Here is a 13,426-nt window from a genome sequence, read left to right as displayed (position 1 = left end):
ATAAGAGAGAAAAAATGCGCGAGACATTGCATCATCGTGCGGCTAAGATTGATTATTAAGCCATTATTGTCCTGTGTGTCTCGTTTCACGGTAAATCTGCTCTCTTTTCCTCCTACCTGTAGTATATACCTCACCTCCGCTTGTTTGTTATTAGTTGGGTAGCGTATTTTGAAGAAGAGTCGTAACTCTTGTGAACTGATACACAACAGTGACAATAAAGTGTCTACAATATATACTCTTACCCACGATGCTATGTTTGCCCATTTTCCTTACCGTGACTCGCTTCGTACTTTTCTGATACACCATTTCTCAAAGACGAAAGAAATGAAAAATCTCTTGATCTGAGAGTAAGCGTCTTGCTGTTTAAGAGGAGACCGTCCTATGAGGTGAGCTGGGCATCCTATTAAAAGGAAATAACGCCCAATCATCACCCAAGTTCGCTCCCAGATTTAGGTCCTGTTGAAATTTGTTTTCATTGATAAAAGGAGAAATAGAAATTGAAAAGACAATTGAGATTCTCGACTATCAACAACTGAAATTTTGGGCGTGACCTTGTCCAAGCACCGGTATCTGAGTGCGGCCCTGCGGATATGCCGTGGTGGTGGCGGGGTGTGACGTGTGGTTTTCCTCTGGCGGCGTATAAGGTCAGATTGCTAGATCTCGGGACCAGTAGCGAGAGAGGTGTTTTACTCTTACTGAGAGATCGTGCCAACTGGAGTGATATGTAGTGCTGGAGCAGACCCTTCTCTCGCGATTTATTGGTCGATGGGATGAGCAATCTTGAGGTGTTCTCGCAAGTCTGATGAATGAGAATCTGAGTATTTCGGAAAGGCTCACAAATATTTTGTTGATAGCATCGGAATCTCAATTGTATTTTATTTTAATTTTATTTTATTTCTTGAAGATTCTGATAGTTAAACAATTATTCCTCGAATAAATTATTTTAGTTTTATTTTTTGAAATATGAAAGTAAAACAAAAGAGGAAATATAGGACGACTTTTTATCTTACCTGCCACACATCGCACTGTTGCGGATGTAAAAGTCCAGTGTGTGCCACAATGTTCTTCTCCCAAACTTGTATGTCGTTGTTTTGAACAAACAGACCGCGTGAACCTTTCCCTTGCTCATTGGTTACGTTGAAGTATTCAAACTTCGCCTAGCGTTATGTTCTGTAAACAAAATTACACAGACATTTGTGAAATGGAGGATCTAGCAGGAAGTTGATATCATTAAACCTGAGCTGATTCCCTCCTCGATACAACACGAACTTTAGACCTAGTCGGCTGGGAAGGATACGCCGTCTTAGTAAGAGCTAGGAGTTTGAACGATAAACTGAACCTCTGTTGTTCAAGCGCTAGTCGTGGGATGAGATTCCTGCCCGGGACAACAATTTATTCTAAACAGATGTGGTTCGTTCTCGGAACGTTTGGCTTTCTTTTATTCCTACTTTCCTTCTCTCTTGGAATTCTGGAGCGATAAGACCTCCGTTTGTTACAGTCCCCTCTAAAACCTTATCTTAATGCCGGGTTCTAACAGGGCCGCGTTGGCCCAGGACCTTCAGAAAACAGCTTTTTCACTCCCCCCCTTTCCTCTCCCCAAAAAAAAAAAAAAAAAAAAAAAAAAAAAAAAAAACCATCCCAAGTAGAGACATCACCTGTAGTATTTGTAGAGAAGTAGTGAGTTCAGTTTCTTTCTCCTTACTCTCTAGGAATGGATTACTTGGTGAGAGATCCACACTATCCTCACATATCAGATTGGAGTTCTCTGAGATTCCTGGAAACCAAAAATAATAATCTTAACCTCATTACATAAGTCAATGGGTAATAGGTGGGTAAATGTACGTATGACAGTACCTGAAAACATTTTTTTATTGTACGAATAAAGAACGAATCGAACGACCTGGTGTTCCAGAGTTAAAGCGCATTATAGGGGGAAAAAATAGAGTGAGCTCCAAGTTTTAACTTGACAGAACTTTCATTCATCTGTCTGTTCGTTTTGCAATAACTCTAGAGCAGTTTGTTAGCCTTTGATGAAATCGGGGAAAATGTTCAACACACCGAAGTGAATTTTCTCAATAAAGAATCTTAAATGCTTTTTATTATTTTTCCAAAGCTTCCGAACCGATTGTCTGATTTGGAGGGAATTAGATTATTAGACAACCATGCTGAGGGTGGAGACTTTGAGCTTGACACCGCGCCTATTAAGCTTCCAAAGGGGCCTTGTTTTAGTTCAACAGTTTTTTTTTTTTTTTTTAGACTGATCACATAAGAATTGAGCTCTGCAACTGCTGGTAGAGTGTCCAAAGTGCCAAAATGAAATTGATTATTAAGGCTATCTCTTTTTTTTTAACAGGACCCTCACTTGAAAGTTTTTCAACCTAGCTCATTTAGCAAGACTAAAATTAAAATGTACACCTTATGTTACCTTTAAACTTTACCTCAAAAATGAACTTATCCATTTCTGTTCCAGGGGTATTGAAGCTTTAGTTGTAGACTACGCACGACCTGAAGTTGTAGGTGTCGCACTAGCAAAGATCTTTCATTTGTCCGCAATAACTCTAGAGCAGTTTGTTAGCCTTTGATGAAATTGGGCAAAAATGTTCAACACACCGAAGTGAATTTTCTCAATAAAGAATCCTAAATGCTTTTTATTATTTCTCCAAAGCTTCCGAACCGATTGTCTGATTTGGAGGGAAATAGACAACCATGCTGAGGGTGGTGGTATTTGTTGAACAGTGAATTTTCTCAATAAAGAATCTTAAATGCTTTTTATTATTTTTCCAAAGCTTCCGAACCGATTGTCTGATTTGGAGGGAATTAGACAACCATGCTGACGGTGGAGACTTTGAGCTTGACACCGCGCCTATTAAGCTTCCAAAGGGGCCTTGTTTAACTTCAACAGTTACAGAAGATACCTAACCACCTAACCAGAGTCCAAAAATCTCCTAAAACACACACTTGTCTATCAAATGTATATTGTCTATTTATGTCTACAGTTTAGACGAGTAAAATCAGCAATAGAGAACGGTGGAGACTTTGAGCTTGACACCGCGCCTATTAAGCTTCCAAAGGGGCCTTGTTTAACTTCAACAGTTACAGAAGATACCTAACCAGAGTCCAAAGTTCTCCTAAAACACACACTTGTCTATCAAATGTCTATTGTCTATTTATGTCTACAGTTTAGACGAGTAAAATCAGCAATAGAGAATGATTGTACCTATATGTTTAAAAATAAATAAAAACTGATTTTTTGAAGAAAAAAAAAAATGATCGAGCGATGCGAAACTCACCATGAATGACTAGAACTCGAATTGGCACAGACAATAGTTTTGTGGCACAATTAACCCTCTGCGTGCCCACTGTGATTTTGTACGAATATTTGACAAGTTGTCCTCGGAATGTAGGCGGACAGTCGTGAGGTAATACCTCAGAGTACAAGTCTAGGGGGAAAAAATCAAAGACCAAGAGAGTGTTAGCTTGGTTGGTAGCGCGTCTACCTTGTAAGCGCTAGGTCGCGGGTTCGATTACCGCCCAGGCAAAATGATCGAGCGATGCGAAACTCACCATGAATGACTAGAACTCGAATTGGCACAGACAATAGTTTTGTGGCACAATTAACCCTCTGTGTGCCCACTGTGATTTTGTACGAATATTTGACAAGTTGTCCTCGGAATGTAGGCGGACAGTCGTGAGGTAACACCTCAGAGTACAAGTCTAGGGGGGAAACAATTAAAGACCAAGAGATAGTTAGCTTGGTTGGTAGCGCGTCTACCTTGTAAGCGCTAGGTCGCGGGTTCGATTACCGCCCAGGGCGGATTTTATTCTGAAGGGATAAGGTTCGTTCTCGGAACGGCTGGCTTTCTCCTGTCCTGTCTTCCTTCTCTCTTCGATTTCGGGAGAAGGAAGACAGAAGGAACATCTACTTCTGTCAAACCTCTAAATAATAATAATATGTATAAAAAAAGAGGTTGGTGTCTGGATGAGTGACCATCTAGCTTTAGGACACCAAGTGCTGCTGGTTATTTCTGGGACAATGGACAAGCTGGTTGAAGCTCAGCAAAAAAAAAAAAAAAAAAAAAAAAAAAAAAAAACTCGGGGATTTTTAGATTTTACCCCTCCCTCTCACACAAAAGAGAGGTGTATTTTAGGTATTTACCCAACAGTATTTTTTAATGAGTTTGCCTCTTTCACAGAGATAGGTAGGTATTTTAGGACTCCAATGTCTGATAAACGTGTAAATATTGAGTACCTCCCTTTCTTATTCAAAGGCCTGGAAATTCTTACATACCGTACATCGTATATAAATAGAATGAATTCTCTGGATTGAATTATTAGAACAGCTAGTTCAATACACAATTTACTAAAACTTACATGATTTGCTTTCTCCTGGAGATAATCTGAGATCACAGAAACAAATTCTTGGCTTGGTTGAGAGAGGATGATCTTACCACTATCTCCTCTGCAGGGAGCAAATGATGTGTCTACAAAAGCAAACATTTGATTATCTTTCTTTATTATTATCTGCACATAAGTATGGTATTCTTATTTTAATTGTTTGATACAAAACAGTTAGTTTTCACAACACAAGCATTTTCTAAAACCGGCCCCTCCCAAAAAAAAAAAAAAAAAAAAAAAAAAAAAAAAAAAAAAAAACAAGGGTAGGATAAAAAAGACATAGTATGTTACACATGAAAATGTACCCCACAAACCATATATTAAATGTTGCTGTAGCATGTCCATTGTAGGTTTTAGCATGTCCAATTATACAACTGTGATACAATAAAAACACACCCTGTATAATGAGTTTTTTTTATGAATAATATACTCACTAGACATAGCTACATGTGTCTTCTCTGGAGATGCTAGTTTTTCATTAACGAATCCTGATAATTTACCACTGGTTGTACATAGGCAATGAATTTGTGCACTAGCCCAGCCCAAACTTTCCAGTGTATCTCTGGAAAGTGGAAAGAAGAATCAACATTAAACCAGTGCTCCTCAAAGTTGTTGCCACCACAGCCCACTTCAATCTTTCCATGGCACAACTTTGAGAAGCACTGGTTTAAGGTCAAAATGTAACTGCTTAGGTTTTTGGTGACTGGTATTATATCCTCCATTCAACAAGCTACTCATATTAACCTTACCCTGACTGAGTAGGGCTGGGACTAGCAAATAGTACACAGATGGTAACCCAATTTTTTTGAAGTGACTAGAACCAGAATAGAAACTTTAGGCCTGAAAAGTGAAAAAAGGACTTTTTTGCTGTTTTTCTGACAGGTTTTTGGGCATAGCAGGAGTTTGGTTAGGTTTATATGAAACCTAAGGCCATATTCGGATTCAGCATAACATTTTACATATATCTAATTATCTACTAGTCTATTTTCAGGCCATATAAAGGGTGTTCCTAAAATAAAAAAAAAAAAAAAAAAAAAAAACGCTAATCTATGGCCAATAAAACATAAAAACGGGTAAAAAAACGCGATTTTTGAACCAACCCGGAAAAATAGTTATCATATTCAGATTCAGTGACCTCGAAAACCCCCAAATTGATTAAAAGTTGGCTTGCAACTCTCAGGTCGTTTCATTTTGCAGGAAAGTGTAATGTACAAGTTTTTAATAGTTTCATCATAGGATGGGGTAGACACTAACCTAGATTTTATTTTCAGAGCATAAATATGTCCTAAATTTTGTAAATAAATCAATAAAACCTTAGAGTAAACTATCAACTCACATATTGCTTTGAGAGCGTTTGTCCAAGGGTAATGGAGGATTGGTGAATGTGACCCAGCATCCCAGCCTGTCACCGGGAAGATAAACAGGTCCCCCAACCAATTTCGCACATACCTCAATCATCTTTGTTCTGTAAATATTCAGAAAACAAATTAGCCTAAGAGTTATATATATATAAAAAAAACATGGAATGAGCTGTTGTAAAAGGAATTAACTGGTTAAATGATCTAGTGAAACAAAATTTACAATACCACTGAACTGTCAAGCCCTATTAAGACACAAATCTAGGGCTGCATTCAGCATTTGACTCCAGCCACATACCTACCTGTAGAGTGTAGACTGTAGACCAATCATGAAAGTTATCCATTCAAGTTGGTCGGATCAGGTAGACAGTGATTAAATAATAAATAAAAAAATCATCAGCAGCTTTCAATTAGATAGTTAGGCTAGTTAGCTTGGAGAGCAGCACATCTGCCTTGTAAGCACTAGGTTGTGGGTTTGATTCCTACCTGTGGCAGATTTTGTCCTAAACAGATAAGAGGTTCATTCTCAGAATGGCTGGCTTTCTCTAATCCCTCTTCACTATTGTCCTGAATAAATTTGATTTGGGTAAAATTACTAGGTGTAGCTAGGTAACTAAAGGTCAAAGGCGGATATATCATAGAGGATCATAGGCACTTACCTAATGTCGAATTACTTCTTATCACGGAATTACGGAAATTTCAAACATAGGTATCAAGACTATCGGGACTATCCACATAGCTATCCAGTATCCATCAGTTCCATCACTGATAAGACGTATGTGAACATGGCCATCTCTTTCACGGTTTTAGCAACCAAGAAATCGGCCTTGAAAAATTGACCAATGAAAGACGAATTATTTTGTAAACAAATGCTTTCATTGGTTGATCAAATCTCTGATCACAAAAAAATCGCTTCTTTGAATAAAAGTTGCTCTCAAAAGTGGCTGGCTTCACAAAGGTTTTAATTTAAATTTTTACTTCTTTTTTGTTCGATTTGGAAAATTGGATTATCTGTGGATTTTCCTTTTCCTATTTCCTTTCAGCTCAGAAATCAGAAACTAGGAAGTTTTCATTGCTTGGGAAAATACGTGAAGATTAAATTCATACTTGCATCTTCATGAATATACTGAAAGTAAGTTGAAATTCAGGTAAATTAGGAAGGCTGTCCCAAACCTTTTCTTCAACACTTACCCATGGACATACAATTTAAGAGCAAAACTTTCTGTAAACTTTAGTCAATGAAGAATGGACTAAAACCAGTTGAAGAACTCTGCATTGGTAGAGTGAAACTCGATGTTTCAAGATTGTGAAAGTGTTTCACAATGTTGTGCTGTGGGTTTGTGCATCAATAAGATTGTTAGGAGGTAAAAGCCCAAGACACTACTCTAAAGAGCAACCCAAATACAGTTAACATTATTTTCTTATTATCAAACTCATCTCAACAGTGTAGGGAACTTCATTTGTCCCAAGCAAAGCTCCCTTGCAGGTAACACTAGTGTAATGTGTTTGTGCACTTTTATTTCTGTGCATTTCTAAAACATTATTAAAGACACATTTTTGAAGTTTTGACTTCAGATTTGGATTTTTCCTCAACTTTTTATGTTGGAATGGGCCTTTTTTAAATATTTTTTCCCCAAATGCAACAGTTTTATTGTGTTTTTGTTCTTTCAATTCCAGCAAAAGGTTCAAAGATGGCAAAACTAACAGCACAAAAAATATTTGAGATAGAACAGGAAGTTAATAAACTGGATACATCAAGGTTTTCCGTTGTATCTGAAGTGCAGTAAGTAATATACCTCCCTTATAAAATCTACTCAACTGTGAATATTGAAGAGCCGAGTTCCTAATTACCTCACAAAAACATCTGCTTTTTTACTGTACCTACCTAATTGTAAAAAAAAATGGTATGTTGAGTTTTGGTATTAGGTATATTAACTGAGAGAAAGTCTTTGGTCGATCTAGGTTGATCTATATTTGGGCATACGAGAAGATGTTGGGAATCCTAGATGGAGCCACAGTAACAGGATACTTTCATCTTCATGTAAAAGATTCCATTTCTTCATTCTGTATTTGCACCTTGACACCCCACTTCTGACAAAAGTTTTCTGAATGGCATTTTTTTTTTTTTTGCCTGTGAACAACTTGTTGCAAATTTATTTGTCTAGTACCTAATGAAAATTTGCCTGAATATTCCAGACTGATTGACAGAGCTTTAGAGATGCACAAGGCAGCCAAGAAGTTTGAGGCTCAAGAAGAGATAGATATGGCCTACAAGTGTTACTTTCTCTTTGTATCAATGGCTACATACATTTTTAAGAAAACCAAGGATGAGCTATATGTGAAAGAGATGCTGACAAAACCAACAGTTGAGAGTATGAATAAATTAGAAAAAATGAAAGATGATAGCATCAAATTAGAAAAAAATAAAGACAACATAAAAAAGTAAGAGTCTATTTTCCATTTTAGTCAAAATAAGTAGGTACAATGTACATAGGTACCACTATCCAATCCCTTACACTTACCACAGATGATGCAAGTATCTACCCAGATAGTACAAATCTGTTTTAACACCTTAAAAATGAATTTTTATCAAATTTAGGTATTACATACAAAAAAAAAAGTAATTATAATCCACCCAAATTTAGCCCACTTAGACTATTCCTGGAAAATCGGTTAAACAGACATTTTAAAGAACAATCTCTTAACTTCAATTGCTTGAATATTCCACAGCTTTCGGATATTTCTTTCATGTTTTTTCAATCAAGTTCTAAACCTCTTCAAAAAAAAAGATGGATTTGTCCTGGGGTAATTATGATCCACCTATATCAGTCTATGGATTTAAAATGTAGTGAGAGCTTCTAAAGAAAGGAAATTTAGGCCACATATATGAGTTTTAACCTTCTAATCTATTGTGGCCTCTAAGCCCCTAAATTTAGGGACTTAAACCCTTAGAATAAATGGGTGGATCATAATTACCCCAAGTCATGGGGGAATTATGATTCACGAATTTCTGCTTTAATTTTTTTTTCTGTTCCTGTTGTTGAAATGAGACAACTAAAACAATACTAATGTGTATGAGTAACTATTTTTTTTTTTTTTTTTTTTTTTTTTTTTTTTTTTTTTTTTTACTGTTCCTGTTGTTAAAATGAGACAACTAAAACAATACTAATGTCTGAGTAACTACTCACTAAATTACTGATTCTCAGGAGAACAAAAAAAGTTAAAAGATTATTTTTTGGATCATAACTTCCCCGACCCACCCTATGTTATACATGTGTAAAAATCTTGAAATATTTTGAACTCGTCTTCAAAATTTCATTAAAATCGGACCGACCGTGAAAGAGTTATATCGAAACCATCAAACAGACAAAGGAAAACAAACAAAAAAATGCCAAGTTGAAAGTTTTAACTTTCAATTTACACATTTCGTTCGCTCATTCATTTTTTAGCGGAAATCGAACCCGCGATCCAGCGCTTACAAGGCTGGCTTTTTTTTCTTTCTTTGAAGAGGTTTGATAAAGGGAACTGTAACAGCTAAGGTCTGGTCGTCCCGAAATCGTAGAGAGAAGGAAGACGGGATAGGAAAAAGTCAGCCGTTCCGAGAGCGATCATTATCTGTTCAGGATAAAATCCACCCCGGGCGGGAATCGAACCGGCAAAAAACTTCAAACTTGAGACTTACAACACATTTCATTTGTTCATAAAAAATATGCAATTCCCCCCCCCTCTCTTTTTCTTACTGTGTTAAATAAACTTAATTGCTTGTCACAAATATCGTTCCCTACTAACCTACACGTCAATAAATTCTGTGACATGACTTGGACTCGAATCACCAACCTCCAAATCCAAAGTCCACCGCGTCAACCACTACACTACTGACATTGATAAAAAGATGGAAGCTTTTCATTTGTATTGTTTTCCTCCTAGCTGTGGGTGTATAAACTGTCTAGCTGTGGGAACTAACCAAGTAACCAGCCAAGCTACGTACCTGGCAGTTTTTCAAAGGGTTCTTTCTGCTCTTGAAAAATGAGCACAAGTCCTCACGATGGTTGACTGCGGTTCAGGACGAGCCAATTAAACATGGCTAGAGACCATCACCCTGGTGTATGGCAGACAAAGATATACTCTTCTTTACTCTGCCATCAGCCAGCCTAGTTAGCTCAGTTGGTAGTGCGTCAGCCTTGTAAGCGCTAGGCCGCGGGTTCGATTCCCGCCCGGGGCGGATTTTATCCTGATGGGATAATGTTCGTTCTCGGAACGGCTGGCTTTATCCTATCCTGTCTTCCTTCTCTCTTCGATTTCGGGACGATAAGACCATAGCAGTTACAGTTCCCTCTGTCAAACCTCTTAAAAAAAAAAAAATAAAAAAAAAAATAATACTCTGCCATCACCATTCGAAGCCGCTACAACAACAATATTGTTTTCCTTCAGATTGATGAGTAACGGTAAAGTAGCGGACTCCAGAGTAGAGAGACCCAGGTTCGATGGAGGAGAATCATTGCGACCATTCGGGTCCAAGTTGACTAGGTCCAGCTCACATCCAAACCTATCACAGGTAAGAACAATGCCAAATTAATGTGTAGTCAGTTTGTATTTTTTTAATATTTATGAGAGTGTGGTTGTTATTAGCTCTTACGGCTGGAGTACAACCTGGCTTCCAAAAGCATTTCAGTCCAGTTAGTTGATCAGAATCAATTGGATTTGTATTTGTACAGAAGTTCATTTTGCTCTGGACTGCAACGTGTTGAAGTTCAGGTCTCTTAGGCGGAACAAGTTCGATGTTTTACGATAGTAGAAAAGGACAATACACCTTAGCTGTATTGTCTACTGGCCTAATCCAGCTGTTAGCCACATCACCTTGGTAGCCAGATTTGTGATAAAACTACGACCCATTACACATGTATTCCAATTTTTAAAGTTTGTGTCGAACCTACATAAGGTTAATGATAAAAGTCCATACCCTGGTGGGGATTGAAACCGCGCTCTCCAGTTTACCAGACGAGCATCTTGACCACTGCACCACAAGGCAGTAAAAAAAAAAGATTTTTTTTGTAAATAATGAAAAATAAACGGAATGGGCATGCTACGACACAGACCACACGAGTCTATTGTAGCAGTTGTTCCATTCTTCCGAAATAAGAAAAGGCGACGAAGCACTCATCTTTGAAAAATAAATAGATAAAATAATTATTAAAATCCCCTGTTCTGTTTGACTTTTGACATTTGTACGTGTGTTTGTGTGTGGGGGGGGAAGTGTCGCGCGATTTTGTCGGGGAGTGCTTTAATTTTTAACAGGTCACGTCGCGCGACAAATGTTGCAAGTGAAAACAGGTGATGTCGCGCGACATTGTCGCGCGATTTTGTCGCACGACAGAGGTCGCGTTGGTGGAAATCCACCTTAAGGTGACGAGACAAAAGAAGTTTTGGTGTCCCGTTCCGTTCATAATTCTGTAGGTATCCCTCATGTTTATCTGTGCCTACCTCAAATACATCATTTGTAACTTTTGCTCGATCCTCCCCCCTCCCCATAACCTGAAGTGATCCAGACAAAAGCATTCTTAACCATGTTATTGGTCTGATGATGAGAATCTGAGTATTCTCGAAAGCTCACCAAATATTTTGTTGATAGTCGAATCTCAATTGTATTTTAATTTTAATTTTATTTCTTGAAGATTCTGAATTAAACAATTATTCCTCGATAATTATTTTAGTTTTATTTTTGAGAAATAGAAAGTAAAAAAAAAGAGGAAATATAAGACGACTTTTATCTTACCTGCACACATCGCACTGTTGCGGATGTAAAGTCCAGTGTTGCCACAATGTCTTCTCCCAACTTGTATGCTTGTTTGAACAAACAGAACCGCGTGACCTTTCCCCTTGCATTGGTTACGTTGAAGTAATTCAAACTTCGCCTAGCCGTTATGTTCTGTAAACAAATATACACAGACATTTACGAAATGGGAGATCTAGACAGGAAGTTAATATCATAAACCTGAGCTGATTCCTCCTCAGTCAACACGAACTTTAGCCTAGTTCGCTGGGAGGATAGGTGACCTTTCCCCTTGCATTGGTTACGTTGAAGTAATTCAAACTTCGCCTAGCCGTTATGTTCTGTAAACAAATATACACAGACATTTGTGAAATGGGAGATCTAGACAGGAAGTTGATATCATAAACCTGAGCTGATTCCTCCTCAGTCAACACGAACTTTAGCCTAGTTCGCTGGGAGGATACGCGCCTAGTAAGAGCTAGGGTTTGAAGATAAACTGAACTCTGTGTCAAGCGCTAGGTCGTGGGATAGATTCCTGCCCGGGACAAAATTTATTCTAAACAGATGTGGTTCGTTCTCGGAACGGTTGGCTTTCTTTTATCCTACTTTCCTTCTCTCTTGGATTTCTGGACGATAAGACCTCCGTTGTTACAGTCCCCTCTGAAAACCTTATCTTAATGCCGGGTCTCCTAACAGGCCGCGATTGGCCCAGGACCCTTCAGGATAAACAGCTTTTTTCACTTCCTCTGTCTCTCTCCCTTAAAAAAAAAAAAAAAAAAAAAAAAAAAAAAAAGAAAAAAAAAAAAAAAAAAAAAACATCCCAAGTAGAGACATCACCTGTAGTATTGTAGGAGACAGTAGTGAGTTCAGTTTCTTTCTCCTTACTCTTAGGAATGATTACTTGGTGAGAGGCCACACTATCCTCACATATAGATTGGATTTCTACTGGATTCCTGGAAACCAAAAAATAATAATCTTAACTCATATACATAAGTCCAATGGGCTCAATAGGCTGCAGGAAATTACGTATGACAGACTGAAACACTTTTTTTATTGTACGAATAAAGAACGAATCGACGCCTGGTGTTCCAGAGTTTTAAAGCGCCATCTTATAGGAGGGAAAAAATAGAGCTGAGCCAAGTTTTAAACTTGGACAGAACTTTCATATCATCTTCTGTTCGTTTTGCAATAACTCTAGAGGCAGTTTGTTGCCTTTGATGAAATCGGTGGAAAAATGTTCAAACACACCGAAGTGAATTTTTCAATAAAGAATCCTTAAATGCTTTTTATTATTTTTTCCAAAGCTTCCGAACCGATTGTTGGATTTGGAGGAATTAGACAACCATGCTGACGGTGGAGACTTTGAGCTTGACAGCCGCGCTATCTAAGCTTCCCAAAGGGGCCTTGTTTAACTCAACAGTTAAGAAGATACCTAACCATGTAGTCAAAGTTCTCCTAAAACACCACACTTGTCTTATCAAATGTCTATTGTATTTATGTCTACAGTTTCGACGAGTTAAAATCAGCAATAAGAGCATGATTGTACCCTATATGTTTTAAAAATAAATAAAAACTTATTTTTTGAAGAAAAAAAAAACATTGATCGAGCGATGCGAAACTCCACCATGAATGACTAGAACTCGAATTGGCACCAGACAATATTTTTGGCCAATTAAAACCCTCTGCGTGCCCACTGTGATTTGTTACGAAGTATTTGACAATTTGTCCCTCGGAATGTAGGCGGACAGTCGTGGATGGTAATACCTCTGAGTACAAAAAAGTCCTAGGCGGAAAGAGTCAAAAGGACCAAGAGAGTGTTAGCTTGGTTTGGTACCGCGGCGTCTACCTGTAAGCGGCTAGGTCCGCGCGGCTTCCGATTACCGCTCCAGGTTACCCGCTTGAC

At 38.0% G+C, this 13,426-nt stretch overlaps 2 protein-coding genes across 2 annotated transcripts in view; one reads left to right on the top strand and one right to left on the bottom strand.

The window, feature by feature from the left end:
* LOC103509347 (RAB6A-GEF complex partner protein 2) overlaps positions 1–13,426 on the bottom strand; it is a 25,391-nt gene that overhangs the window by 8,796 nt on the left and 3,169 nt on the right. The window contains 6 exon segments of the mRNA XM_026823714.1: positions 1,656–1,774; positions 3,565–3,714; positions 4,372–4,435; positions 4,438–4,481; positions 4,830–4,957; positions 5,732–5,860. Of these exon segments, the coding sequence (XP_026679515.1) occupies positions 1,656–1,774; positions 3,565–3,714; positions 4,372–4,435; positions 4,438–4,481; positions 4,830–4,957; positions 5,732–5,853 (627 nt within the window). The 5' untranslated portion in view covers positions 5,854–5,860.
* The window catches only part of LOC108252414, a 14,740-nt gene continuing 8,051 nt past the window's right edge, over positions 6,738–13,426 (top strand). The window contains exons 1-3 of the mRNA XM_017444156.2: positions 6,738–6,885; positions 7,431–7,536; positions 7,950–8,195. Of these exons, the coding sequence (XP_017299645.1) occupies positions 7,445–7,536; positions 7,950–8,195 (338 nt within the window). The 5' untranslated portion in view covers positions 6,738–6,885; positions 7,431–7,444. The remainder of the gene's footprint in view (positions 6,886–7,430; positions 7,537–7,949; positions 8,196–13,426) is intronic.

The sequence above is a fragment of the Diaphorina citri genome, unplaced genomic scaffold (assembly GCF_000475195.1).
Source record: "Diaphorina citri unplaced genomic scaffold, Diaci psyllid genome assembly version 1.1 scaffold489, whole genome shotgun sequence".
Taxonomy (NCBI): Eukaryota; Metazoa; Arthropoda; class Insecta; order Hemiptera; family Psyllidae; genus Diaphorina; species Diaphorina citri.
The sequence above is the reverse complement of the archived record's forward strand: the minus strand, read 5'-3'. Positions and strand labels throughout refer to the sequence as shown.